General features: G+C 51.4%; 2 protein-coding genes and 2 long non-coding RNA genes across 8 annotated transcripts in view; 1 reads left to right on the top strand and 3 right to left on the bottom strand.

The window, feature by feature from the left end:
- LOC139359446 (uncharacterized) overlaps positions 1–2,645 on the bottom strand; it is a 53,758-nt gene extending 51,113 nt beyond the window's left edge. The window contains exon 1 of one of the 2 annotated variants that reach the window (XR_011615410.1): positions 991–2,645. This is a non-coding gene — a long non-coding RNA (uncharacterized lncRNA). Of the gene's footprint in view, positions 1–953 lie in introns of both variants that reach the window. The other variant, XR_011615409.1, reaches the window with a different exon arrangement.
- LOC105473500 (uncharacterized) lies at positions 1,969–14,214 on the top strand. Of its 3 annotated transcripts, none has more exons than XR_011615413.1 (5): positions 1,969–2,042; positions 3,078–3,309; positions 3,986–9,405; positions 11,349–12,179; positions 14,143–14,214. It is a non-coding gene; the product is annotated as an uncharacterized lncRNA (long non-coding RNA). The 3 variants fall into 3 exon arrangements; XR_982265.2 differs by having other exon boundaries at positions 3,078–4,147; positions 9,102–9,405; XR_011615412.1 differs by having other exon boundaries at positions 3,078–9,405.
- Positions 13,560–27,329, bottom strand: LOC105473501 (TBC1 domain family member 26). 2 transcript variants are annotated; one of them, XM_071082383.1, is made up of 14 exons: positions 27,195–27,329; positions 26,835–26,910; positions 26,578–26,660; positions 24,743–24,782; positions 24,189–24,269; positions 23,883–23,990; positions 23,439–23,548; positions 22,119–22,167; positions 21,024–21,123; positions 20,209–20,303; positions 19,765–19,830; positions 19,191–19,290; positions 18,683–18,832; positions 13,560–14,615 (listed from the first exon to the last, which is right to left on the bottom strand). In XM_071082383.1, exons 2-14 carry the CDS (start codon positions 26,907–26,909, stop codon positions 14,194–14,196), a joined length of 1,479 nt encoding a protein of 492 aa, XP_070938484.1. In that variant the 5' UTR covers position 26,910; positions 27,195–27,329; the 3' UTR covers positions 13,560–14,193. The 2 variants fall into 2 exon arrangements, with proteins under 2 accessions (XP_070938484.1, XP_024645986.2); XM_024790218.2 differs by having other exon boundaries at positions 14,492–17,746; positions 21,003–21,123.
- LOC105473504 (zinc finger protein 286A) overlaps positions 27,247–27,334 on the bottom strand; it is a 32,790-nt gene continuing 32,702 nt past the window's right edge. Inside the window, exon 7 of the mRNA XM_071082384.1 lies at positions 27,247–27,334. The gene's annotated coding sequence lies outside the window, so the exon portion shown is untranslated.

Below are 27,334 nucleotides of genomic sequence, written 5' to 3'. Positions count from 1 at the left end.
GAAAACAGAGACAGAGCAAGAAAGGACGCCGAGCAGGAGCCCACGAGGTTCACGGTAAGAAAACAAGTGGCTGAGCAGCCGGAGAGAAAGCAGCCCGGGGGATTCGGCCACGTGACGTGCGGTGGACCCTGCGGCAGGGACCCGCCAGGCTGCCCGCCCCTCAGCCCCTCAGCCCCTCAGCCTCCACACTCCCTCAGCCCCTCAGCCCCTCAGCCTCCACACTCCCTCAGCGCCTCAGCCCCTCAGCCCCTCAGCCCCTCAGCCCCCTCAGCGCCTCAGCCCCTCAGCCCCTCAGCCCCCTCAGTCGCCTCAGCCCCTCAGGCCCTCACAGTCGCCTCAGCGCCTCAGCCCCTCAGCCCCTCAGCCCCCTCAGTCGCCTCAGCCCCTCAGGCCCTCACAGCAGCCTCAGCCCCTCAGCCCCTCAGCCCCTCACAGCCGCCACAGCCGCCTCAGCCGCCTCAGCCGCCTCAGCCGCCTCAGCCCCTCAGCCCCTCAGCCCCTCAGCCGCCTCAGCCTCTCAGCCCCTCACAGCCACCTCAGCCCCTCAGCCCCTCACAGCCGCCTCAGCCCCTCAGCCCCTCAGCCCCTCACAGCCGCCTCAGCCCCTCAGCCTCTCAGCCCTTCAGCCCCCTCAGCCCCCTCAGCTGCCTCAGTCCCCTCAGCCTCCTCAGCCCCTCAGCCTCCTCAGCCCCTCAGCCCCTCAGCCCCTCAGCCTCCTCAGCCTCCTCAGCCCCTCAGCCTCCTCAGCTGCCTCAGCCCCTCAGCCCCTCAGCCCCTCAGCCTCCTCAGCCTCCTCAGCCCCTCAGCCTCCTCAGCTGCCTCAGCCCCTCAGCCCCTCAGCCCCGTCAGCCCCCTCAGCCCCTCAGCCCCTCAGCCTCGTCAGCCGCCTCAGCCCCTCAGCCCCTCAGCCCGTCAGCCGGCTCAACCCCTCAGCCCCTCAGCCCCTCAGTCACCTCAGCCCCTCAGCCGCCCACGCCGCTGCTCGCTCACCCTCCCAGCTGCCTTAGGGGTCGGCGCTGCCCAACGGGCTCTAGCGCAGCCTCCTGCCCAGCGTCCCACCGGCCGCGCCTGCCTCTGGCTCCTGGCCACCAGCTAGTAGCCGCGCCCGTGAGCAGGGCCAGTCCAGGGGAGCAGACCCCGAGAGGCGCGACGGGATGGCAGGCGGTGTCTTCCAAACCCAAGCCTCCGAAAGCGGCAGCCGGGGGCGGGCTGCTGACCAACCGGGAGGTCCCGCTCTGTCCCAGCCTAGGCCTCCCGGAGCCATCACCCTCGAGGAGTCCCGGGCGGGGGGCACCGCCTGCTCCACGCTGTCGCGGGCTTCTGCCAGGCCATGATCCGTGCCCAACGCCAGCAAAGGGCAGTTTGTGCCCTAGAGTCGGGAGAAATGCATGCTTCCCGGGGATCTGAAAACTCCAGGTCCTCCTGCCAGGAGCCCACGGCCTCAGATGGGGACCAGGACGCGCCCACCTTGGGGAAGCGCCCCCTAGACCTGAGCCCGATTGTCCCCAACAAACCCCACACCCGCAGGCTGACGTTTGGGCTCCGGGGTGCGGTGTCATATGAAATGGGCACCGCGTGCTTTCCATGCAAAAGACGCGAAGTCTGGAGTTTATGAAATTATTGACGGAAAGTCGCACCAGTGCCAAGAGATCATGGCCCAGAGCTGGCAGAACTGATCAGATCAATGCTGAGCAAAAGGCCTGAAGAAGACCATCTGGAGGAGCATCCCGAGGGCCTTCCCCAAAGCACCAGATCACCTTCCTTTCCGAGGCCACAAAGGCCAGAATCTCCAGAAATAGCATGAAACACGGTGACTTGGTGACACCCAAGCCTGCTGCCACTGTGGTTTCCAGCAAGGCAGAATCAAGGCATGAAGTAATCCACCCCAACCACGCTCCTCTGAGGCTGAACAAGACATGATAATGGGTGAAGCCAAGTGTTCGTCCCAGGAGAGGCCCAGGGTGGTTGGTCTGTTAAGTCACCTGCCAGTCTGAAGACCCAGAGGACTTGAGCAATACCAAGAACTGGCCACGGTCAGTAGGGTAAATATTGACATCTTACCTGCAGAAGGGAGGGATGCAGCGAGCCAGGGCGGAGGTTGCAGTGAGCTGAGATCGCGCCATTGCACTCCAGCCTTGCACTCCAGCCTAGGGACAAGAGCGAGACTCTGTCTCAAAAAAAAAAAAGAAAAGAAAAGAAAAGAAAAGAAAAAGAAATAGAAAAGAAAAGAAAAAACGAAGAGAAAAAGAAAAGAGGAAGAAAACAAATTTACTGTCTTCAGTGGTTTGAAATAGCAAAAACTGGTTGCCAAATACAGTATGTGAAATAACTCCTGCTTAAATTGTTTAAGAAAGAAATTATATAGGGCAAACACAATAAATTAGTCTTGTGTGACATATTTTGAGTAACTGAAAATTCTTCTATTTGAAAAAGGAAAAGGAGTTTTGACTCATCTTGGCCAGCATTTAAAACACAAGCATAGCAGACACGGTCCTGCAGCCTCTTCCCGATGAGGGTCTTCAGTGGCATTTACCACAGTTGTCAGCTGATACTGTGTCTCTCCTGGGCCTGGGTAACTTCAGAGACCTCACTGGCAGCTTCTCCTCTCCTCAGGCTTCCAGAAAAGTAACAGCCAACCAGGGAAATAGAAATTATCATTTTAAACAATCTTGGCAAATTGTAGAAATTTTATTGGTACTGCTCACATCTCTAGGTTTTTGAGCATTTTTTTCCCACAAAGATTAGATGATAAACATTGCGTCTATGCTTCTGCATGTGTTCATGACTCAAATGGCCTTTTTGACACTTGAGTTGCAACACTATTCTGAGGAAGTGAAACTGTTGAAATATATTTATAAATACATATATTCTTATCTATAATTTATTAACATACATGTTCAACAAACTGAAATGCTTACATTTTGGCAAACATCAATGAAGACCAGTATAATATTCAGTGAAATAGCTTCTTTAATTTTTAATCTCTTTCAATTTATGGCTTATTTGTTAATTTGTGAATATATTGTGTGTGTATATATGTAATTTTTTTTACACGGAATTTTGCTCTTGCTGCCCAGGCTAGAGTGCAATGGCATGATCTTGGCTCACCGCAACCTCCGCCTCCCAGGTTCAAGCAATTCTCCTGCCTCAGACTCCTGAGTAACTGGGATTACAAGCATGTTCTACCACGCCCGGCTAATTTTGTATTTTTAGTAGAGACAAGGTTTCTCCACATTGGTCAGGCTGCTCTCCAACTCCTGACGTCAGGTGATCTGCCTACCTTGGCCTCCCAAAGTGCTAGGATTACAGGTATGAGCCACCACGCCCAGCCTCCTGCACCTATCTTTATCCAGATGCACATAACTGTTATCCTCTGCCTGTCCAGTAATGTATATTAGGATTGTGTTGGTAGAAGGGCTGAGGCAGGGCTTGCTTGTCTGACATAATGTAGAAGAGTCTTGGAACATGTCCTGGGTCTAGGGTCTAAAACCCCTCGTGGCCTACGGAACACCAAGCTCTGTGCCAAAGGATGGAAGGCTGCCCTGCTGCGCTACAATCTAAGCCCAGTGCATAAAACCCCTTGTGGCTTGGAGAGCACCCAGGGCTCAGGGCATAAGGCCCCTCATAGCTTCTGGAATGTGTCCAGACTCGCTGGCCCCTTGCTTCTTGCTCTCCCAAGATCATAAATTAGTTGTATCTTGAATTAGAAGAATCTGTTCTCCCTTATCTCAAGTAGCAGAGCATATGCTAACACATCACAGCTATGCTTGATGCACCGCTACCTTTCTACCCCCATGTACTCACATCCTCACCTGTCTACACCCACATCTGCATGTCCTCACCACCTGCTTCTTTGTTCGATTACCAATAAATAGTGTGGGCTTCCAGAGCTCACAGCCTTCGCAGCCTCCATACTGGCATTGGTCCCCTGGACCCACACTGTGTACTCTTAACTTGTCTTGTCTCATTCCTTTGATTCCGCCAGACTTCATAGCCTTCATGACCTGGTGTTGGGTCTGATCACCCCAACATTTCTGGTGTGCCAATGTGGGGCTATGAAGACTCTGGTGAGGGAACGCTAGAGCATGTGAAAGCAGGGGATCCATCGTCAGAGGACACCTGAGGACAACTGAAAGAAGCTTGGCGGGTAAGCTAGGTGCTCGGAAGAATCAGGGTAACAATGGGACAGAATGAAAGCAAACATTCTGCTTATTTAAACTTTCTAAGGCACTTATTATGGAGATGGGCAGCAAAAGTTAATACTCAGAATTTATTAAAACTCTTTAGTACAGTAGAGCAGTTTTGCCCATGGTTCCCAGAACAAGGGACTATGGAGTTGGATGAACGGGAAAGAATTGGCAGAGATTTTTAAAAGGCGTATAAAGAAGGAGCCAAAATTCCAGTTTCTGTTTGGTCAGTGTGGGCATTGATAAAGGCAGCTCCTGAGCCATTTCAAACAGATGATTAGGCAGATTCAGATGAGGAAGAGGAAGATGAGTGTAAAAAAAAATAACTTCGGATTCTGAATGCAAGGAGCAAAAATCGGAGAAAATTAAAGAAAAGGGAAACTGAAAAAGGTATGTTTTACTAGCCCGTTGGCTGTGCCTGCTGAATTAAGTGAATGGCCACCTCCTCCCCTTCCCCGTAATGGGCGAGAAAATGAATTAGCTGTAAAACTAACTGCTCCTGTAGTTGCAACATTAAAACCTGGAGCGATTGTTGGTGCTATACAAAATTCTATTCAAAAAGCTAGAGCTGAGGGAGACCCAGAAGCATGGCAATTTCTAGTTACTATAACCTAGCAAGGAGGGCAAAATATAGCTAATTGGGCCACTTTTCTTTTAAGCTATTAAAGGAATTTAAGCAAGCCATTAGTCAATATGGGCCAAATTCTCTTTTTGTACAAACATTACTAAAAAATATGGCTCTTGATAATAGATTAATACCATATGACTGGGATACTTTAACAACATCTGTTCTCACTCCGTCTCACTACTTACAGTTTAAAACCTGGTGGGTTGATAAAGCACAAACTCAGGCAAAGGAAAACACACCAGCACAGCCACCTGTGCCTATTTCTTTTGAACAGTTAATGGGGGTTGGCCCTAATTGGGAATGATTAGAAAATCAGGCAGTGATGGAGGATGTTGGCATTGCTCAGCTGTGCACCGTGTGCTTACGGGTGTGGGAGAGAATAAATGTTATAGGAGAAAAATATCCTTATTTCAGTTCTGTCCGACAAGGACCTAAAGAACCATATGCTGATTTTATTGCTTGGCTCCAGGAGGTTGTGCATAAAGCTATAACCGACAAAACAGCTCAGGATGTTGTAATACAGCCTCTTGCATATGATGATGCTAATACAGAGTGTCAAAATGCTATTAGACCTGTGAGAGGGAAGGCTCATTTGGCTGAATATATTAAGGCTTGTGATGGCATTGGAGGTAACTTACATAAGGCTACTCTTTTAGCTCAAGCTATGGCTGGACTAAAGGTGGGGAGAAATATGCCCCATTTCTCACGCTCTTGTTTTAATTGTGGGCAATTTGGACACACAAAAAAGGAATGTGGAAAAGGAAATCAAAAGACAAAAACTATTACCATCAATCAACAGAAAAGTCCCCACGTATGCCCCCAATGTAAGAAGGGCAATCACTGGGCAAATCAGTGTCATTCTAAATTTAGCAAAGATGGGCAACCCCTTTCAGGAAACAGGAAGAGGAGACCACCTCGGGCCCCTCAACAAACTGAGGTGTATCCGGCACAGTCAGTGCCCTTACAAACGTACAACAATTGTCCCCCACCACAGCAGGCAGTGCTGCCGTAGATCTCTGCAGCACAATTTCTGTCTCTTTACTTCCTGGGGAGCCATCAAAGAAGGTGCCCATGGAAGTTCGGGGCCCTTTACCCTCAGGAACAGTTGGTCTATTGCTTGGAAGGTCTAGCTTAAATTTAAAAGGTGTCACTGTACCTGCAGGAGTAATTGATTCTGATTATGCCAGAGAGATTCAACTAGCTATTGGTTCCTCAACTCCATGGTCTGCTTCCCCAGGAGAAAGAATTGCTCAGTTGTTGCTGTTACCTTATACAAAACTGGGAAGCAGCAGAGTAAAAAGAACAGGAGGATTTGGTAGTACTAACCCAGCAGGAAAAGCTGTATATTGGGTTAATCAAGTGTCTGATAAGAGACCTATTTGTACAGTAACCTTTCAGGGAAAGGACTTTGAAGGGCTAGTAGATACTGGAGCTGATGTTTCTATTATTGCTTTAAATCAATGGCCCCGACACTGGCCCAAACAAAAGGCATCCGTTGGTATTGTTGGAGTAGGGGCTGCTTCAGAAGTTTTTCAAAGTTCTTTAATTTTACCATGTCAAGGTTCGGATGGCCAGGAAGGGATAATTCAACCTATTATTACACCTATTCCTGTCAATCTATGGGGTAGAGACTTATTGCAACAATGGGGTGCTGAAATATCTATTCCTATGGACCAGTGTAGTAATAACAGTAAACAAATAAGAAAAATGGGATATCTCCCAGGTAAGGGACTAGGAAAAAATGAAAATGGCCAACCAGAACCTTTAGAACTAAAAGGGCAAACAGATTGAACCGGATTAGGGTATCATTTTTAGGAGCGGCTGTTGCCGAGCCTCCGGCTCCCATTCCTCTTGTTTGGCTAACTGCCAAACTGGTTTGGATGGAGCAATGACCACTGAAACAGGAAAAACTGGAGGCTTTAAAAGAATTGGTGCAGGAACAATTGCAAAAGGGACACGTAGAGCCTACTTTCTCTCCTTGGAATTCTCCTGTGTTTGTTATTAAGGAAAATATGTTATGAAGGTAAATGGAGAATGTTTAACAGATTTAAGGGCTGTTAATGCTATAATTCAACCCATGGGCATGCTGACACCAGGGCTGCCCTCTCCAACTATGATTCCTACATACTGGCCTCTCATAGTGATAGATATAAAAGATTGCTTCTTTACCATTCCTTTAGCGATCCAAGATTATGGAAAATTTGCTTTTACTGTTCCCACTATAAATAACAAAAACCAGTGGATAGATACCATTGGAAAGTATTACCACAAGGCATGTTAAATAGCCTGACTATTTGCCAAACTTATGGCAGAAAAGCTATTAAGCCAGTTAGAGAACAATTTTTAAAATGTTATCCATTGCATGGATGATATTCTGTGTGCAGCTGAAACTAGGGAGGAATTAACGCTATGCTACAAACAGAAAAGGCTGTGACTGCAGCAGGATTAATCACAGCCCCCGATAAAATCCAAACTTCTACTGCCTTTCAATATTTAGGAATGAAGGTAGAACAAAGTGCTATTAAGCCTTAAAAGGTTCAAATTTGAAGAGATAATTTAAAAACTTCAAATGACTTTCAAAGATTTTTAGGAGACATTAATTGGATTCGTCCAACTTTAGGCATTCCTACCTATGCTATGTCTCACATTTTTTCTACCTTATGAGGTGATTCTAACTTAAACAGTAAATGTGCCCTATCCAAAGAGGCATTAGAGGAACTTCAATTAACTGAAGAAAAAATTCAACAGGCACAAGTGAAGCAAACCCTATGCAGCCATTACAGTTTTTAGTTTTTCCTACTAAACATTCACCTACAGGAAGTACTGTTCAACAAAATGATCTGGTTGAGTGGCTTTTTCTACCTCACAATACAACTGAAATGGTCACTCTGTACTTAGATCAAATTGCTGTACTAATAGGACAAGCAAGGCTGCACACAACAAAGTTAATAGGATATGATCCAAATCAAATTATAGTTCCATTAAACAAACAACAAATTCAGCAAGCTTATATTAGTTCCCAGGAATGGCAAGTTAATTTGGCAGGGTTTTTGTTGGCATTCTTGATAATCTTTATACTAAATCTAAGATATTTCAATTTCCAAAATTAACATCCTGGATATCACTTTCTGTTACTCAAAAAGCCCCTATTGAAGGGGCCATTACTGTTTTTACTGACGAGTCTAGTAATGGAAAAGCCTCACTTGTGGGACCTCAACAACAAGTTTTTCAACTGACATTGCTTCTGCTCAAAGGGCTGAACTTACAGCTGTAATTACAGTACTGAAAACTTTTAAACAGCCAGTTAATATTGTTTCTGACTCAGCTTATGTGGTGCAAGTCACACAAAATATTGAAAGTACTTTAATTCGTGATGTGATTGCTGAACAACTTAATCTTTTATTTCATTCTTTACAACAAGCAGTACAACAAAGACATTCCCCTTTCTATATTACTCATATAAAAGCACATACTAACCTCCCTGGTCTTTTAACTAAACTTAATCAAAGGGCAGATGCACTGGTTTCTGCAGCTTTTGCTAAATGACAAACATTCCATTCTTCAATGCATCTTAACGCTGCAGGCCTCAGAAAAAGATATGGCTTATCCTGGAAGCAGGCTAAGGAGATTGTAGAATACTGCTCTGCCTGTCAAGTCCTGCATCTGCCACATCAAGGAGCAGGAGTCAACTCTAGAGGTTTATCTCCAAATTCCATGTGGCAGATAGATGTAACACACATTCCCACTTTTGGAAAATTGTTCTTTGTTCATGTTTCAGTAGATACTTAGTCACATTTTATCTGGGCCATGTGTCAAACAGGGGAAGCTACAGCTCATGTTAAAAGACGTCTTTTTTCTTGCTTTGCAGTTATGGGAATCCCAGAAAAAATCAAAACTGATAATGGCCCAGGGTATTGCAGGAAAGCCATGGCTACATTTTTTTTAACACTGAAACATTATTCACACTACGGGTATTCCATATAACTCACAAGGACAGGCAATAGTTGAAAGAGCTAATCATACTTTAAAAACTCAAATACAAAAATAAAAAGAGAGAGATCAGGAATGTAAAACACCCCATATGCAATTATATTTAGCTTTATTAACATTAAATTTTTTTAATTTACAAAGAGATCAACCCATGACAGCATCTTAACAACACTTAACAGGACAAAAAGAAAATAAAAAAGCTGGACAAGATGTATGGTGGAGGGATGCACATACAAAGAGTTGGGAAAAAAGAAAAATAATTACATGGGGAAGAGGATTTGCTTGTGTCTCTCCAGGTGACAATCAGGTGCCTGTATGGGTGCCCACCAAACATCTGAAGGTCTATCATGACCCTCACCGGGAAGAGAGGACTCTATGAAGAGCCAGAACTCCTGATGCAAGTGATAGCATGAATGAACTCTCAGAGACAAAGGAAAAGACCAAAAATACTCCCAGGCAGATCCTCCAACATGGGGACAAATCAAGAAACTGGTGCAGATGGCAGAAGACAATCTGAGAGCACAGAACAAACCAAAAACAACTAGTAACGTAACAGTGGCTATGATGGCAGTACTCACTGCGGCAGTAAGCCTCCCTACTGTAAGAGCAACTCAAAATTTTCCTTATTGGGCATATGTCCCATTTCCTCCTTTAATTAGGTCTGTGAGTTGGATGGAACCTGTTATGAGGTGTATACCAATGACAGTACCTGGATGCCTGAGCCCATAGATAACTGAGGGCCAATGCATGCTAATGAGGAAGGGATGAAAATAAATATATCAATAGGATATAAATATCCTCCAATATGCCTAGGACCTGCCACTGGATGCTTACAAATTTGCACACAAGTTTGGTTGGCAGTAATCCCTGGAAAAAATAAATCACAGGCTACCTTGCATATGATTTCAGGGCAAAGTTTAAAATACAAACATTCTCACCCTAAAACTCAGCAGTTCCATCCAAACGAACTCGAATGTAAACAAAATAGAGTTTGGTTTGAAGGTGTGGATGCTTGAAATTGGGAAAATTGTATAGCAAGTAAGGCTGAGGTGCTACAAAATAATTCCTATGGAATCGTCATTGATTGGTCCCCTAAGGGCATTTTTAAGAAAAATTGCACTAGAGGGCCTTCTTGTAAAATAGGCCAATGGAATCAGAAAAAAACTATACACAGTATATTCAGACAGAAGCTGATGTCTCTATCATATGGAGCCCTGGTGGCATTGTCACTCCTAGTCCAAAAATGATATCTCCTGCCATAGGACAGGAACATTCAGAATTATGGAAATTAGCTATGGCTCAAAGTTCAATCAAAATTTGAGAGGGTAAATATAATAAGTATAAAGGAGAGGGAGGGCTGGGCGCGGTGGCTCAAGCCTGTAATCCCAGCACTTTGGGAGGCCGAGACGGGCGGATCACGAGGTCAGGAGATCGAGGCCATCCTGGCTAACATGGTGAAACCCCGTCTCTACTAAAAAGTACAAAAATCTAGCCGGGCGTGGTGGCAGGCGCCTGTAGTCCCAGCTACTCGGGAGGCTGAGGCAGGAGAATGGCGTGAACCCGGGAGGCGGAGCTTGCAGTGAGCTGAGATCCGGCCACTGCACTCCAGCCTGGGCAACAGAGCAAGACTCCGTCTCAAAAAAAAAAAAAAAAAAAGGAGAGGGAGGTAAAGATAAATATGTTCTCTCCTTTCTTTCTAACAGGACCTTTTGGATTCAAAGTTGTGTCCGGCCACCTTTTATGTTAGCAATAGGAAATATTACTCTTGACATGAATACCCGTTTTATCACCTGCCCTGAAGGTCATTTGTTTACTTGCATTAACTCAACCTTTGATAAAAACCAAACTATCTTGTTAATTAGAGCCAGAGAAGGAGTTTGGATCCGTGTGTCTCTAAATAGACCATAGGAGTCATCACTATCCATTCATATTGTAACTGAGATCCTTAAAACACTCTTATCCCATTCAGAGAGATTTATAGTTGCTCTTATATTTGCTGTAATTGGCCTCATTGTGGTTACCACTACTGCTGCAGTAGCTGGTGTGGCTTTACACTCATCTGTGCAAACTGTTGAATTTGTTAATAAATGGCAAAAGAATTCTGCAAAAAAAATTATGAAACTCTCAAGCGTAAATAGATCAAAAGATAGTTAATCAAATTAATGATCTCTGTCAGACAGTGACTTGGATAGGAGAATGCATTATAAGTTTAGAAACTAGAATTCAAATGCAATGTGATTGGAATACATCCGATTTTTGCATTACTCCTTGTGGTTACAATGAAACAGAACACCAATGGGAAAGAATTAAATGCCATCTAGAGGGAAGAGAGGAAAATCTCACCCTCAATATTGTAAAATTAAAAGAACAGGTTTTTGAAGTCTCTCAGGCTCACTTAGCCCTGCTCCTAGGAAGTGATATTTTAAGCAAGGCAGCCGATGGGTTGTCTGCACTCAATCCTCTTAAATGAATTAAGACCATTGGAAACTCTACACTTGGAAATTTTGTTCTAATAATTATGTGCTTGTGCTATCTCCTTTTAGTCTATAGATGCAGAAGCTGCCTCTGGAGAGAAAGCCGCCGCCAAGAACAAGCAACGATAGCTGTGGCAGTTTTGCAGAACAAAAAAGGGAGACATGTTGGTAGAAGGGCTGAGGCAGGGCTTGCTTGTCTGACATAATGTAAAAGAGCCTTGGAACATATCCTGGGTCCAGGGTCTAAAACCCTTTGTGGCCTATGGAACACCAAGCTCTGTGCCAAAGAGTGGAAGACTGCCCTGCTGCACTACAATCTAAGCCCAGTGCATAAAACCCTTCGTGACTTGGAGAGCACCCAGGGCTCAGGGCATAAAACCCATCATAGCCTCTGGAAAGTGTCCAGACTCGCTGGCCCCTTGCTTCTTGCTCTCCAAAGATCATAAACTGATTGTATCTTGAATTAGAAGAATCTGTTTTCCCTTATCTCAAGTAGCAGAGCATATGCTAAACCGTCACAGCTACGCTTGATGCACTGCTACCTTTCTACCCCCACATCCTCACGTCCTCACCTGTCTACCCCCACGTCCACACCACCTGCTTCTTTGTTTGATTACCAATAAATAGTGTGGGCTCCCAGAGCTCAGAGCCTTTGCAGCCTCCATACTAGCATTGGCCCCTTGGACCCACCCTACTATATACTCTTGTCTTGTCTCATTCCTTTGACTCCGTTGGACTTCGTAGCCCCCACGAGCTGGTGTTGGGTCTGATCACCCAAACAGATTGTTGGAGGAAATAACTTGTTTCTTTAGCTTCACAGGTCCACAAATTAAAAGTGTGCCCCCAGGAGCTGCACTAAATGATTTGTAACATCTGCACCTGATTTAGAACATTTAGAAGGTAAGATTTTAAACTTCAAGTTTATGATGTTTAGGGGCCATTTTGGACTTTGAGGTGATTAGACAATATGATTTAGATAATAATACTTTGGATCTGACCTGATGATGAGACAAAATCTTTGAGAGGGAGTAAATGTATTTTGCCTTTAGGGAAAATAAGACCATTTGAAATTTAGAGGGAACTGTATGGTAGGTGATACGAAGATTTCTTCTCAGATTTTCTTCCATGGTAAACAATTACCATGCTGTAGGAAAGGCTGCATGCAACAGAATGGTGGGCAGCCTCTAGGAGTTGACAGCAACTCTCCATTGACAGGCAAAAAGAAACCAGAATCTTCAGTCACGTAACTACAGGGACTGAATTCTGACAAAAACCACTGAGCTTGGAAAATGGCCTGAAATAAAATAACAGCCCTGCATCCAACTTGGAAAGGAAAACCTCAGATTCTCTTTGTTTGCAGGTGATACAATCTTCTATTTGGAGAAACCTAAAGACTCCACCAGAAAACTAACAGAATAGTTAAACAAATTTAGTTAAGTTGCAGGATACAAAATTAACATACAGAAATCAGTAGTATTTCTCTATGCCACAGTGAACAATCTAAAAAAGAAATTAAGAAAGAAATCCCATTTACAATAGATACAAATAAAACACTTAGGAATAAATTTAACCAAAGAAGTGAAAGATCTCTACAAAGAAAACTATGAAGCATTGGTGCAGGAAATTGAAGAGAACACACACAATTGACATATATTCCATGTTCATAGATCGGAAGAATCAATATTGCTAAAATGTCTATACTACCCAAAGCAATCTACAGATTCAATGCAATCCCTGTCAAAATACCAAGGACATTCTTCACAGAAGTAGAAAAAATAATCCAAATGGAACCACAAAAGACCCAGAATAGCCAAAACTACCGTAAGCAAAAAGAACAAAATTGGAGGCATCACATTACCTGACTTCAAATTATAGTACAGGACTATAGTAATCAAAACAGCAATGGACTGGTATAAAAACAGACACATAGACCAGTGGAAAAGAATAGAGAACCCAGGAATAAATCCCCATGCCCCAGGGCCCTTTCCTGTCTCCCCTTGTGTTCAGGGGTGGCTGCTGCTCTGAGAACATTAGAACAGGGAAGAGAGATGGAGCCAGTGCATTCTTGGTGGGTATTATCCTAAACTTTTATATCCAAGTGAATCCCCCTAATTCACTATGGCATTGCCTAAGCATTGCCCTGTGACGGCTGCTAAAGAACTTCTCGCCGGAGGCAGGCAGTGGCCATGGGCACTGCCCCTTGCATTAGGTCTTGTGTTTGATGTGCTCTTGTGAATTTACTTTGTTAGAACAAAATAAATGGTGGTCTTGGGAATGGTGGTCTTGGGAATCTCTTCCTTTAGCTCCCAATCTGCTATGAAATTCAGGAAAACACTTTTCCTTTTTCCTAGTACCCTCCTGTGTAGGTGCTGATTGTTTCAAAGTGTGTCTGATCACTGAGGGACCCCCTGGGTGACCCCAGACTCATTCACACCATGTATGAAAAATCGCCTGCATTTCTGAGATGCTGGCTGCCCGTTCAGTGCTTCACAGGAAGACACATGGGCTTTCCCTCTTCAGATGCCTGAAGGGAGTGCTTTGAGCTGAGTGGTTTGCTGGCCTCCCTCCAGCCCTAGGGCCCTCCATGGGTCTCGGCTCCCTGGAGGGTCACTGCAACCTCCCTGAAGGTTTCCTCTTGCACTGGCACCACTGCAACATATAGACCTGAGTACTATCGTATTCTGGCTTGGTGTGTATGCTTTTCACTTTGTAAAACTGCCGTTCTTTTGACAATTCAAGTGACTGTTTTGTTTACTATATCCTTGAAAACCAAAATTGTAACAAAAACATTCCCATGACAGTGCTGTGGTTGGAGACTTTATTACCAACAGATTTACACCTTCCTTTTCCCTCTCATTTTCAGGAGCTGTTTCAGGACTCCTCCTCCCCCTCGCCCCAATAACTTGAGTCTTTCCTATGTCATAATAAAGCTACATTTTCTTCTGAAAACTGGCAGGTTCTCACTTCCTAACACAGACAGCCTAGGAGAGGGTGGCAGGAGGGAGAAGAGCAGCCAGGGCACACCGGCCTGAATGGGGGCGTTCCTGGTACGAGTCAGTGGCCAGAGCTGCAGCCTGTTTTTGTGCCCAAAGTCTTGACTGGGGGTCAGGAAGGCCACGCATTCACATTTCATCTCTTTTTGTGACTGGTCTGCTGCTGGTTGACCTTTGTTCCTCCTTTTTTGGGCAGGAAGGTGACATCCAGGATTCAGGACAGCCTTCTGACTTGGGTGTGCATGAAAGTCATCTGAGGCCCTTGACGTGCAGGAATCCTTGCCAGGGTTGGATTGCAAGCCCCAGGCTATGGTATAGCAATGTGCATTTTGTAGCAAGCTCCCTGCGTGATGGGAGAGTCACAAATGGAAAGAAATACTATAATCAGTGGAGAGAAGATGTGCACAGCTATACAAGTGTACAGTTCTGTGACAGATCACAAGGTGGGGGTGGATCTCCCAGCAGTCCCACCTACTTCCCTTGCCCTCAGTGGGTCAGGAGTCTCCTGCTTGGCCTCATCTTCGATTCTGAAGCCTGAGTTCTGAACAGTTCTGCCCCCTACTTTTTCAGATGCCTCTGTGGCAAACCTGTTATTTGACTTTTATTTGACAGAGCCTCGCTCTGTCACCCAGGTTGGAGTACAGTGGTGCGATCTCGGCTTACTGCAAGCCCCGCCTCCTGGGTTCATGCCGTTCTCCTGCCTCAGTCTCCTGAGTAGCTGGGACTACAGGCGCCCGCTACCACGCCCAGCTAGTTTTTTGTGTTTGTAGTAGAGATGGGGTTTCACCGTGTTAGCCAGGATTGTCTGGATCTCCTGACCTCGTGATCCGCCCGCCTTGGCCTCCCAAAGTGCTGGGATCACAGGCATGAGCCACCGCGCCCAGCCTATTTGACTTACTTTACATGGAAACATCAAGAACACCAGAGAATGCCCCAGGGTTCCAGGCTTAGTCCCATCTCTTCATTTTAAATAGAACCATTGTTGTCTTCCCCTGGGGGAAGCTTCACTCTGCCTGAGTCCTAAGACTTTCCAACCAGCAAAGCTCCATTTCTCCAGGACAGGAATAGGAAAACTTTGTGACTGAGACATTCAGTGCAATACTGAACATCGTCCACTTTCACACTTTCACTCTGAGAACTACACCTTCTGGGTGTCGGAGAGTCAGTACCGTATACTGGACTCCAGTAGAAAGCGTAACATTTATCTTGTAAAACAAACCATCACTTCAGCGTAACTGAGCGATCCTAAGCCCAGTTGCTTCCAGGCGGTGACTGATGTAGTGAGAACAGTTAGTTCCCTGGTCAGGGGCCACTGCTGCATGTCCCTCGCTGTGAATGAAGTGACGTGGTCAAAAGCAATGCCGTGTGCGCTGCCATGATGGTGACAGGAAGGACGAGCAAGTCTATATCCAGGTAGGGGTTCCCTGCAGTGAAGGCCAATCTCAGCCCCCTCCACAGTGTGGGCAGCCTGCCCACAGGTGGTCAGCCGGTCCTCCTGGGAAATAGTGCCAGCCCAGGGAGCCACACCAAGTCCCTCGTCAGCAGATGGGATGCTTGGCAGTGGTGTTGGCCTGGTCAGCCTTGGTCAGGGCACGTGCAGCATGCTGAGCCTCTTCTGTCCCATGCCTGTCTGATGGCCACTTTGTCCCCGTCTAACATGGTGGCCAGGGAAAGAAGCTGACTCCATCTCTTGGCATGCCGTTTTGCCCACCTTTGATCAAGAGCATCCTCTGCAGGGATTCTCTTTGGTGGGAACAATGGAAATGTGGATGAAACCACCTTCACAGTCTGAGCCCCTGAGGCTCCTCTGCATTCTAGGAAGCCTGACTGGAAGGAGCTTGGCAGCGGTGCCTGCTGTGGTTGTGGCAGCGGCTGAGCTGCAGGACAAGGCTTCCAGGAGGGGGGTGGTGTGGCAGGCAGGGCCTCAAAGCCTCCAGGTGGCATGTTGGCATAGCAGACCTGGGCACTCGGGGTGCTGTTGGGCCAGGCTCCGGAGTGCAGACTGCCTGCACTGCAGTGATGGAGTTGGGAAGAGGCAGCGGTGTTCACAGCTGTTGACCCCCTTGTGCCAGCTGCCCATATCATCACTGTACGGGCTCAGCATCTCTGGCCCAGCTTGCCCAGGTTGTCTGATGTGAATTCTCGCAGCACCCAGGGCTCGCTGTGCCCTAGTCCCCTGTGTGGGCCTGTGGTGCCCCTCTCCCCCTAGGACTCAGGTTGAAGGCAGGTCCCTCTGGGCCGGGGACTTGGGCCCTGGGGGAGGGGCTGTGACCCACAGATGGGGTCAGGGGCCCCAGGGCACGCTGCTGCCTGGCTGGGGCTGTGGGAACCCCATGCTCAGCCTTCCCTCCTGAGGCCGTGAGGGGACCAAGTCCCCCACTAAGTATTTCCCAAGGCCCAGAAGACAAAAATATAAAATAAAAAAAAAATAACAGTAAAAATCAAGGTCCAGCAGCCATCTGGGGCTGCGAGGCAGCCGGGCAGGTGCTGCCTGGGCTCCCTCCATGCCATGTTGTTCTTCTACTGAGGGGAGTAGCGGGCAGGGGACACCTTGTTGCAGGCGTATCTCTCGAAGTGCCTCCTCCCTGTCATAAACCCAGGCAGGGCCTGGTGTTGCGGTCCCAGTGGGCTCACTGGGCGGGGTGCGTCTTGTTGTTCCAGGGCTGCTGTCCACAGAAGATGGAGAAGTGACAGAGTCCCAGGAGCCGTGTTCAAAATGGCAGCGCAGGAAACATGGACCCCCGACATGCGGGTCTGTGTGGAGCTGTGGTGTAGAGTTCCTGGACAAGTGTTTCCGTGTAATACAAAGCCTGACCTCACCGGGGGACAGGCTGCTGTCATCTTGAACCTCTGGGCACCCGAGAGAACGGCCTGTTGCCCTGGGTTCTTGAGAAGCCCCTGGGCCCCTGACATGCAGGTCTGTGTGGAGCTGTGGCATAGACTTCTTGGACAAATGTTTCCGTGTAATACGAAGCCTGACCTCACCAGGGGACATCCTACCCTCATCTCGAGCCTCTGGGCCCGTCGGACAGCAGTCTTCTGCCCTGGGTTCTGGGGAAGCTCCCTCAGAGTCCCAGGAGCTGTGTTCAAAATGGCAGCACAGGAAACATGGACCCCCGGCATGCGGGTCTGTGTGGAGCTGTGGCCTAGCGTTCCTGGACAAGTGTTTCCGTGTAATACAAAGCCTGACCTCACCCGGGGACAGGCTGCCGTCATCTCGAGACTCCGGGCCCCTCAGACAGCAGTCTTCTGTTCTGGGTTCTTGAGAAGCCCCTTCGTGCTGATGGACCTCAGCCTGGGCCTTGGGGACAGCCCCGTTAGGCCAGGCTGGCAGAGTACAAGGCTTTTGTCCCAGGGGGACTGATGGCATGAGCTCCTGGAGCTGAGCTGGTGGGGTGGGGATGGCCAGTCTGTCCCCCTCATGGAGGGGCCCAATGCCAGGGGACACCCTCGAGGACCATTGCTCCAGCTCGGCTGAAAAAAAAGAAGCAGACATGGTCAGCATCTTCTCCAAGCCCATCTGGTCTCTTGAGGGCTACGCCCCACAGGCCTGAGTCTCTGGAGTCCTCTGGGTCCCTGTGCGGCCCCCTGGTCTGACACTGAGGATGACCCTGCAGGCTGCTGATTCCAGGGCGCAGTCCGTGTGCAGTCTGGGGTGGGGGAGCTTTCGGGGAACCTGAGGTTGCTCCTGAAATGGCCCCCAGGGTTCAGGGTGGCTCAGGGCTTCCTGCTTCACGCCCTCACCTCAGGGCAGTTTGGCAGCCCTGCTTCAGGACTCAGCTGGGAGGGACGTGCACTGTCACCCAGCCCCCTTGCCACCTCACATGGGGGCCTGTCTCCACAGCGGGTGAGAAGGGAATGGGCACAGCTTCCCCTCTACCCTCCAGGCCGCCTACCCCATGCCAGGGCTGCAGCGATCCCACACCGGGCTGAACTCTTGGTTGTGGCTCTGGGTCAGGGCTTCCCCCAATGCCCTCTGCCCGAATCCTCTCTGGGTCAGGGACACTGATTCTCTTGTCCCCCTGGCTTTTTGTTTTGACACCCTTGGAGGGCACTAGAGAATGAGGGGTCTCTGCTGCTTGGAGGTGGGGGTGAGGGCTTCCACAGCTGGGTCTGACTGCCCCAGTGTCCCTCAGGGCCCTTTGAGGGGGTGAGGGGGACAATGTGGAAAGTGGAGGAGGGGTTGGGGGGTCCTGCCCATGCCCCCTGCTTGTCCACTCAGCATGTCCAGCACACGCATGCACTCAGTGCCTGCCCTGAGGACTGGCAGACCCATTTGAGTTTCTTAGAGGAGGAAGTGGAGGAAGAAGGGGTGCAGGAGGAAGGCCAGGTAGGAGGGCTGGTGGGGCACTCCCCACCATTGACTGTCCCAGAGGGAGACTTGGGAGGGGACCTGGTGCTGGGGCTCACCTGGGGGTGGCAGGTCCCAGTGTTTTTTTGTGAGTTCCTTCATAGAGGCTTGAAGATTCCTGAGGACTCTGTTGTCCTCCAGGGCCCAGCTCTGAGACAGTCGCTCCTGAAACTCCCAGATGGTGCTCCAGGAAAGCTTCATGAGGCGCTCTAGGGACAGGGCGGGCATCAGGCCAGGAGGGTTCCCTGGGAGGGGTGAGTGCCTGCAAGCCCATTTCCACCAGGCCCACCTCCCACTGGGTGGTGCCTGGTCCTTTTTGGCCACCCGGGGATCCAGCTGTGCACAGGAGGCTACAGTTGAGGAAGGCCGGGCAGGGAAGTGCTCACCACACTCCTGACTTTCATCTGGCTCATGTCAGGGGTGGACTCAGTGTCATCATGCCTTGCCCAGCCCACCAGGCCAGACCCCCCAACCCAGATGGAGCAGACAGTGTAAGGACATGTCCCTCAGGCCAGCGGGGTCTGTCCCATGTGTTCCCCCAAGCACCCTCGGGCACATGGGACTTACTCCTGTGTATTTTGAAAGATGCATGCGCCATGGCTGTCAGTAATCGCTTGCCCTCCAAGATGAGCACATCCCACAGTCTCATGGTGAGCCCGAAGGATTTCTGTGGGGACAGCAAGTGTGAGAGAACTCGGCCTTACAAGCTGGGGCCAGTGGCCTGAGCAGGTCCCACTGGGGTTTCAGTCCCCTGAAGTGCTGGGGATCCCCTCCATGGGAGAGACCCCCCTGTAAGACTGAGTCAGACAAGGTCCTGTAGCTCCTCATGGGGGACTCATCTCAGCAGCGCCGTGACTTCTGGAAGGAGGGGTTTCCTGAGGACTTGGGGCTTCCCTGGGCCCTCACAAGTCGGGTCCTGCCCCAGTTTGCCCATGAGGCTGGGCCTGAGCCTTGGCCTCTGCCATGGGATGCCCCCTCTTGGGCAGAGCCTGGCTTGTGAGCCCTGCAAGGACCTGCCTGTGCCTCCTGTGGGCTGGAGGTAGGCCAGGTCCTCCTGGGGGAGCTGGACCCCTGAGCTGAGGGTGCTGGGCACTGCAGGGTAGAAGAGTCCCAGGGCTGGGGTCTCCCTGTGCCTCCTTACCGCATCAAGGAAACACCGGAGGAGCCTCATCAGCATGGAACCCTCAATGCACAGCCCTTCCTTGCCCTGAAGGGAGGAGCAGAGGTGCTCAGGGCCCCTGAGCTGCCCTGAAATCCTCCCACTTCCAGGCCCCTCTGCAGACCCTTCCTTAAGAGGCACAACCCAGGGTGATGGCCAGGGCTCCAACACCCGCCCCATGCACAGACACCCGGTGGACACACTTCTTTTAGCCCTGCTCAGCTGCAGCTCGGTCCTGGTCCCAGCGCCTCTGCCTCTGCCAGGGCAGGAGAAGGAAACCCAACACCGAAACCATGGGGAGTCTGCATCCCAGGTCAGGCCGTGGCTGGGACTCAGCCTCTTGCCAGCTCCATGAGGGACTCAAGCCTCCCCTGGCCTATGGGGCCCAGGGCCTCTGGGGAGGAGCCAAGGGTGTCATCCACTCACCAGGTGTCTCATGATTTTCGGGAAGGACTTGTGCAACACCTGCTTCTGGTGTGATAGGAGCCTCTCAAGCTGGGCAGCATCTGGGCTGTAGAATACTGAGAAGTCCCCGACCCATCACCCCATCAGATCCCACGCCCAAGATGTGGAGGCATCAGCTGGAAGATCTGGGCAGGGTAGGGGACCCCAGACCCCGAGGCCTCCCTCCCTCCCATCTGGTGACCCCAGCATGCAGCCTCAGCCTTGGCAAGGAGGGCCCTGGCTGGAGGTGCTGCCTAGTAGCATCCCGGGTCCAGGTGCCCGGAAGGCAACCTGCCTTTGACACCACGAGGCAGGCGCTGGTTGGGAGAACAGGGTGGAAGCTGGGGGCTATGTGGCCATCTCTTGGATGTGGGGTCACGCTGGGGGACATGGGATGGGCAGACACTGCCATCTTGGCTTTGTTGGCCCATCTGTAGGGAGGGAAGGTGGCTGGGAGCACAGCCAGCTGGGAGGCAGAAGGACTTTCAAGGAGGTGAGTGGCGCCTGCACAAAACTGGGGCTGGCTTTGGGCGACAGAGGGCGGCCTGGGGGAGGTATCCATGTCCTCTGATATTAGGGATGAAAGGCGTCTGACGTGAGGTGAGGGGGTCCCTGTCCAGACCCACGCTGCTGTGGGACCTCAGAAGGGACATCCTGGAGGCTCCAAACAAGCTGGGATACAAGGAAGACACCTTGCCTGGAAGTTGGGGTCACCGGCCAGGGTGGCCATCCCCTGGCATGGCTGTGTAAGGCCTTGGGGGCAGCTGTCCACCTACCCTGCAGGGAGTGTCTCTCACCAGCCAGCAGCTGGGTCAGTGCCCAGAAAGCATCTTCCTCTGGCAGATACAGGAGGAGGATGGCGGTGATGTGGCTCAGGTCCCTGTGGTAGCCCACCTCCTGCAAGAGCCAGAGTCACCGTGGAAGGATGTCACCTGGGAGGGCTGAGGCCACCTGGGAGGATTTACATCACTAGAGATGGCAGAGGTCCTTGGGGACACCTGCCTCAGGCCCCAGAAGATTTGAGGTGCAGCTGTGCACCCCTCCCCTGGCACTGGGCATGAGGACTGAGCAGATCACACACAACTCAGTTGACAAGGAGCATGGGTGGACTCCTGCAGCGAGCGTCCAAGCTCACATGGCCCGAAAGGGCACAGTCAGGGATTGTTCATGCTCCCTCCCCTGGGCCAGGCTGGGGAGGCCACTGTGCCAGGCCTGGGGCAGCACCTCTGAACTGCACCCGCCACGAGGGCAGGCAGCGGGGCGCTGACCACCACACAAAGGGTCCCGCGACAGCCCAAGGGCTGCCTGCCAGACACGGGGGGTGGCTGGGTCCTCCATGTGGGCAGCTCATGCAGTCAGCTCAGTGGCTCTTCTGGCCTGGAAGGGTCTGGAAAGTGGGGGCCAAGCAGGAGCAGCCATCTGGGTGACCCCCTCCCTATCTGCTATGCTCCTATGGGGTCTGGGCAAAGGGGAAATTGGATCATTGCCAAGTTTCCAGTGAAGAAGAGGCTCACCCAGGATGCAAACTCATTTCATGACAAGAGCCTGACCCATCAGGCACCTCAGCAACTTCTCAAACCTGTCTCCTACAAGGACCATCCTGCAAGGTCCTGAGGACCATCCTATGAGGCCCCTGCCAAGCTCCTAGGCTTTGGGGCAACACCTTGAGAGGAAGGTCATTTCTTCATCTGAGACGTGGTGATTGGGTCAAGGTGACAGCAGGAGTCTGGGCTTCAACCCTTTTCTGCCAGCAGTGAGCTTGAGTCCTGCCTACTACGAGCTGGTGGGTCACGAACACTGAATTTTCAAGAAGTGCCGACACCCCCAAGAGACACCCATGCCTGTGAATATGGGTACATGGCCCAGGAATATCGCTGCCCGGGAATACTCACAGGGTTATATGCAGAATAGGCCACAAGGATGTCACATAATTCCTGCTGCCTAGAAAAGAGGGAAAAGAGGATTTTGTTTGTTTTGTGCAGATGCTGTCAGTTTCATTTTCTCTACAAACCCAGACAGCAAACACAATTCTGGGATAAGATGATCCCCCAAATAAGCAGTGAGCTCTTCAGGACACCTGAGTTTTTAGGAATTTTTTTTCTGTAAAATCCATATTCCTTGCAATGCAAACATCGTAGGTGTACAGTTAGATCAGTGATTATTTTCACTCTGGTTGATTTTTTTCTTCCCCTTTTTCTCAGTTTGCACACACAGAAGTCCAGTCTTTGGGATGTGCAGTTCCATGGTTCTGAACCAATGTGCAGAGCCTCCCGTCCACCACTGCAGCCCCTCCCAGAGTGGCTCCTTCAGCCTCCAAGTCCCCAGTGTGTCCCCTTTGCAGCCAATGTCTCCCAGCTCTGTCAGCCCCTGGCCATCCTGACCTGTTCTCTGTCTCTATGGTTTGCCCTTTTCCAGAATGGCCTATGAATTGGAATCCCACGGTGGTAGCCTGTGGGGTCTGGCGTCATTCCCTCAGCAATACACATCTAAGATCCACCCATGTTCCTGCGGGCATTAGGGGTTCGTTCCTTTTCCTCCCTGAGTCATCCCTCTGTGAAGAGTGGAACCCCCTTCCTCCTAAGTTCCCGTGTTGAAAAGCATCTCGGTAGCCTCCGGGTGTGAGTGACAATCAATCAAGCAGTGAATGTGGCATGCGGGTTTTACTTGAACCTCAGTTTTCAAATCAGTGTGGTCAATATCTGTCACACTTTGGGAATGTGTGGTACAAGGCCACTGAACTTTGTGAGTCACAGCCCATCTGACTTACAAAGTGGCTGTGCCCTGTCACGTTCCCACCAGCCAGGGATGAGAGTTTCCAGAGCCCCGCATCCTTTCTAGTATTTTGGGCTGTCAGTGTTGCCCGGGAAGGCTCCCAAGCCCTGCCATCTTGCCACCTTCTCATGGGTCCCTATCCTGGGTAGTTGTGGGTCATGGAGAGCACTTTTCACCGTCTGCATTATTATTATTTTTTTTTCTGCCTTCCATCTCCTTGTGAGCCACCTGGGTTCTGGCCCTAAACGTCCCAGCCCGGCGCAGGGTTTAGAGCCAGGGAGGTGCTCAGTCCATGGTGCTGGCTGCTCCCTGGGCTAGGAGAGCCCTTGGTGGCTCTGTCACCCCTCCTGGGTGACCCTGGCCTCTGCCCTGGGTATGCCCTCATCCCTCTGGATTGCCCCCATCTTCCCTGTGACCACTGCAGCCCCCATAGGCCTTACTTGACTCCACATCTTTGTATGAACATCATGTGGTTCTGCAGGATGCTGTTGACATCTAGCTGGATGCGGTGGATGATTCTGGAGGACCTCTTGCCCTTCTCCTTCATGACCTGTAGGGCAGGGCCAAGAGGAGGAAGCAGCCTCAGAACAGACAAAAGATTTCCTGCCCCAAACGGCAGTCATCCCACAGTCAGCACTTCTGGAAGGAAGCGAGGAAGGTTTCCTTCTGCAGAAAGCTCCTTTTTGCCTTGTTTCTGAAGCCAGGGAGGGTCACGGAGCCCAGTGCACCTGTGGTGCCTGAGTCACCATCTGTGCCCAGGATGTGCATCTGACCACAGCCCCCATCCCCAACCCAGGCTCTACATTCCCTCCAGCTGGAGTCCTGGGCTCCTGATACAGCCTGGCTTGTTTGTCCTGCCCTGGCTGAGTGTGGGAGGGACTTACCTTATATTTGCCTGGATTCTGGGACTTGACTTTGTTAATATCTAGCAAAAGTGACCATGCCTGGCCCCGCACCACCAGGGGGATGCCTTTGTATACTCTTTGAGACAGCTATAGACAGAAGAACACACCAGTGAGACAGGACACAGGGCGACTCCGCAGAGGACAGCTGGCGGACAGGCCTGCTGTGCTATGGTGAGGAGGGGGTGCCACCCACCCACTGAGGCAGACAGTGCCAGGTCTGCTATGGGTGCCTGTCCCCTGGCTCTGCAGAGAGCTGTCACGGGGGCCACTCCCTCCCCATGTTACCTTCTTGGTGTTCCTATATTTTGGCCATTCTGCAAACATCTTTAGCCACTTGTTGGTACGTTTACTTTCCTTGCGTCTTTGCTGTCAAATGAGCCATGATGGAGTTAGTGGAGCTGCCAGGCCCCTGGCAGTGGCCCATGGATGCTGGATCCAGGGCTTTGGGGCCCTGAAGAGACCCAGCCTGAAGGAACCAGGAAAGGGCAGACCCCGGGGGCTGAGACCCTCTGAAGGAACCAGAGCTGGTAGTCTGGACTGGTGATGCCAGAACAAGCCATCCTCAGGCCATAAATGCCCCGAGTTTGGGTTAGGTCCAGCCTTCAGCTGGGGTCTTGGTTCAAACAGGCAGTGGACTCTGAGCCAGGACTGCAGTTCTTGGTTTGGGTTTTGGTCAAGCCCTCATGGAAACAGAGTGAAGCAGGAAAGGTTGCCCCTCCCAGTGACAGCTGTGGCCCACTCACCACCACACAGGCCCATAGGCCACCCCCTCTGCCTCACTGACCACCCGATTCCTGGTCCCTGGAGCGGCCTCCCACGCAGCAGGCACAGACTCTTACCTTCACCTCCAGGGCTCTTATCGGGGGCAGTTCCGTCTCACTGTAAGGCAACCCAGGCAGAGCTGAGGACCTGGCCGGGCCAGGAACCATCCCCCTACCTGAGAGGGCCCCAGGGAAGGACCAGCCTATCCCCATCCACCCTAAGTCTCAGCCTGGGAGAAGACACAGAGAAGGACGGCAAGGGCCTTCCTGCGGATCTGACACCTGCGAGGCACTGGGACCCTGGAGAGGAGGGAGCTCGAGGCTGGTCTGGTGGCGGCCACTCAGGGCCCATGGGGTGCCTTGGGCTGCACAATGGGGCTGCTCCTCCAGAGCTGGAGGTGACACCCTCTGTGGATGCTGAGAAAGTCCAGTTCTGAGATGGGATGGGTGCCGCCCCGGGTGGGTGGCCAAGCCCTGACTTACAGCAGTGCCTTAGGAGTGACCACATCACCCACCAGAGTCCAGGGAGCCTGGCCTGAGCGCTGCCTGGTGCCCTGAGGACACACCTGGAGGCCATCCCATCCGACACTCCCCATGGGCCTTGCAGGGTCTGATCTCCCAACGTGCACCTGCATCCTGGACGCTCACGCTGCCTGCTCCCCATCTTCCCCCATCCTGCCTGGCCCAGAGACTGTGACCCTCTCTCCGGCCACCCTGGCCCTTCTGTGACCCCATCCTGTCAGAACCTCTGAGTGAGACCTCCTAGATCCATCCACACCCATGCCTTGGTCACTCTCTCACTGGGCTGCCCAGCACTGCTGGGGAGATATCCAGGGCAACAAGGGTGACCAAGGGCCCTGCAGGCAGTGGGGCTGGCCCCACCACTCCCGCTGCAGCCTCAGCTGGCTCTCACGGTAATTGGCCTTCAGCCCTCAGCCTTCTCCCAGCCACTGCAAAAACCAGGACATGGGATGCCTGCCTGTCCTCCGCCTACTGTCCTGTCTGCCCCGACTTGGCCCCTCCATCCACCCTGCACAGTGCTGACTGAGCCAGCAGGAAGCAGAGTCTCTGGAGGGCCACACAGAGCCTTGGGGACTGACCGAGTTCCCCCACTGAGGGGTCCCAGATGAGCCACTGTTCCCTGCCCACCCCATCTGTTGTCCTGCCCAGGCTGTCAACTCCACCCTGGGCTGGCTTGGTTCAGGTACGTTCCAGAAGTGGCAGGTCTCAAGGTCTCACCCTTCCCCCCTCCCCCAGGCTCCTCCCTCTCTCCATCCTGTGAGTCCTGAGGGGCTGGCTCCAGGCTGGGCTCCCCTTACCAAGCGCAGGTTTCTTCCCAGCACCACTCCCAGGGCCTTCAGCTGCTCGCTCTGTTGTCCCCCTGGCCTCAGTGAGAAGCCAAGGCCAGGACCCTGCCCTTCTTCTTCCACAACCTATCAGGGCCAGGGCCAAGGCCCTCACTGTCCCCATGCCCCTTCCTCTTGGCTGAGCCCCCTGAGCCCTCAGAGGTCTGCTATGCAGCTGCCCACAGGCCAGGCCAGATGCCCCCTTGCCCTGTGGCCACAACCCTCAGATTTCACCAAGGCAGGCCCTAAGGGGACAGGGCCAGATCCTCAGGCTGCCTCCTCCTCTCCAGCTTACTTGGAGACGACAGTGCTGAGAGTCCACGGGCCTGCCCTGAGAGTCCCCTCTCTGTCCTGACTCCCTCTCCTGAGCTCCCTAAATGTGTCATGAGGCTATGCCCTAACCGTGACCACGGGCTGGGCCTGCAGGAGAGCCTGGAAGAGTTCTGACCCTGGAGAGGAGATTGGTCCAGCCAGGGAGACGTGTCCTACTTCAGAGAAGCCTTTCTAAAAGCAAAACCCATCCCTGAGGTGAGATTGGTGGCTGGGGGCGGGGGACAGAAGACTCACTGCACAATCCCGAGGTGATTCATGTATTTCCTGATGTTGACCTGCTCATTCCCCGTGTCCGCTGCTGCCCCAGCTCGGTGTCCCTGAAACCCAGAGGAGGCCAGGGTAAGCGGGGGCAAGGTGAGAGGTGTGGGGGGCCCAGGGATGTGGGCAGCCCCTCTCCACCCGGTGATCTTAGGGAGCCCAGGACCCTCTGACCAGGGAACAGCGGGAGAGGCAAGGTCCTGCCTCCCTTGAGGGAGCAGCCCAACCTGTACCTGCTCATACTTAGTAATGATGGTGTTGCCTTGCCCCTGGGCAGGCAGGGTATCCGGGTCCTCATCCATCTCCATCCTGCAAGACAAAGTCATCCAAAGGCTCTGCCGCACCCGAGATCTCCAGAGCACAGCCGAACCACGCTCACTGCACTGCCAGACACACTCCAGTCTGGTGAGCCCCATTCCACCACCCCTCCCAGATGACAAGGGGCCAGACTACGTGGCCCCACCCCTGGCTGGATCTCTGGAGTCCTTGCCTCCAACCAGTGATGGGCTCCTTCCTGAGGACTTGAGCACATGGAGACCCATTCGGGGACAGAGAGGCCCATTGTCCCCAAACACCCCAAGGCAGACACACACCTGCCCCGGCAGGACAAACGGTGTCCACTTGCAGATGGTGAAGGGCCCACGATGGCCTGTTCTGGGCACCTGGAGGCAAGTGGAGTCAGGGACCGGATGTCTCTTAGGATCGTTCAGAAACCAGGAAGATACTCAGTTTT

The sequence above is a fragment of the Macaca nemestrina genome, chromosome 17 (assembly GCF_043159975.1).
Source record: "Macaca nemestrina isolate mMacNem1 chromosome 17, mMacNem.hap1, whole genome shotgun sequence".
NCBI classification, from domain to species: domain Eukaryota; kingdom Metazoa; phylum Chordata; class Mammalia; order Primates; family Cercopithecidae; genus Macaca; species Macaca nemestrina.
Note: the sequence above shows the minus strand (reverse complement) of the source record. Positions and strands in the feature narration are given on the sequence as shown.

Bases quoted from the DNA above. Each gene is read 5' to 3' on its own strand.
- LOC105473501 (XM_024790218.2), bottom strand. From the start codon at position 26,909: ATGGAGATGGATGAGGACCCGGATACCCTGCCTGCCCAGGGGCAAGGC. The intron at 23,991-24,188 runs GTAACATGGGGA...TTCTGTCTATAG, and splicing joins AATATAGGAACACCAAGAAG to CTGTCTCAAAGAGTATACAA. The intron at 17,747-18,682 runs GTGAGCCCCAGC...CTTTTTTTTCAG, and splicing joins CTGGGACCTGCCACCCCCAG to CCGAGCTGGAGCAATGGTCC.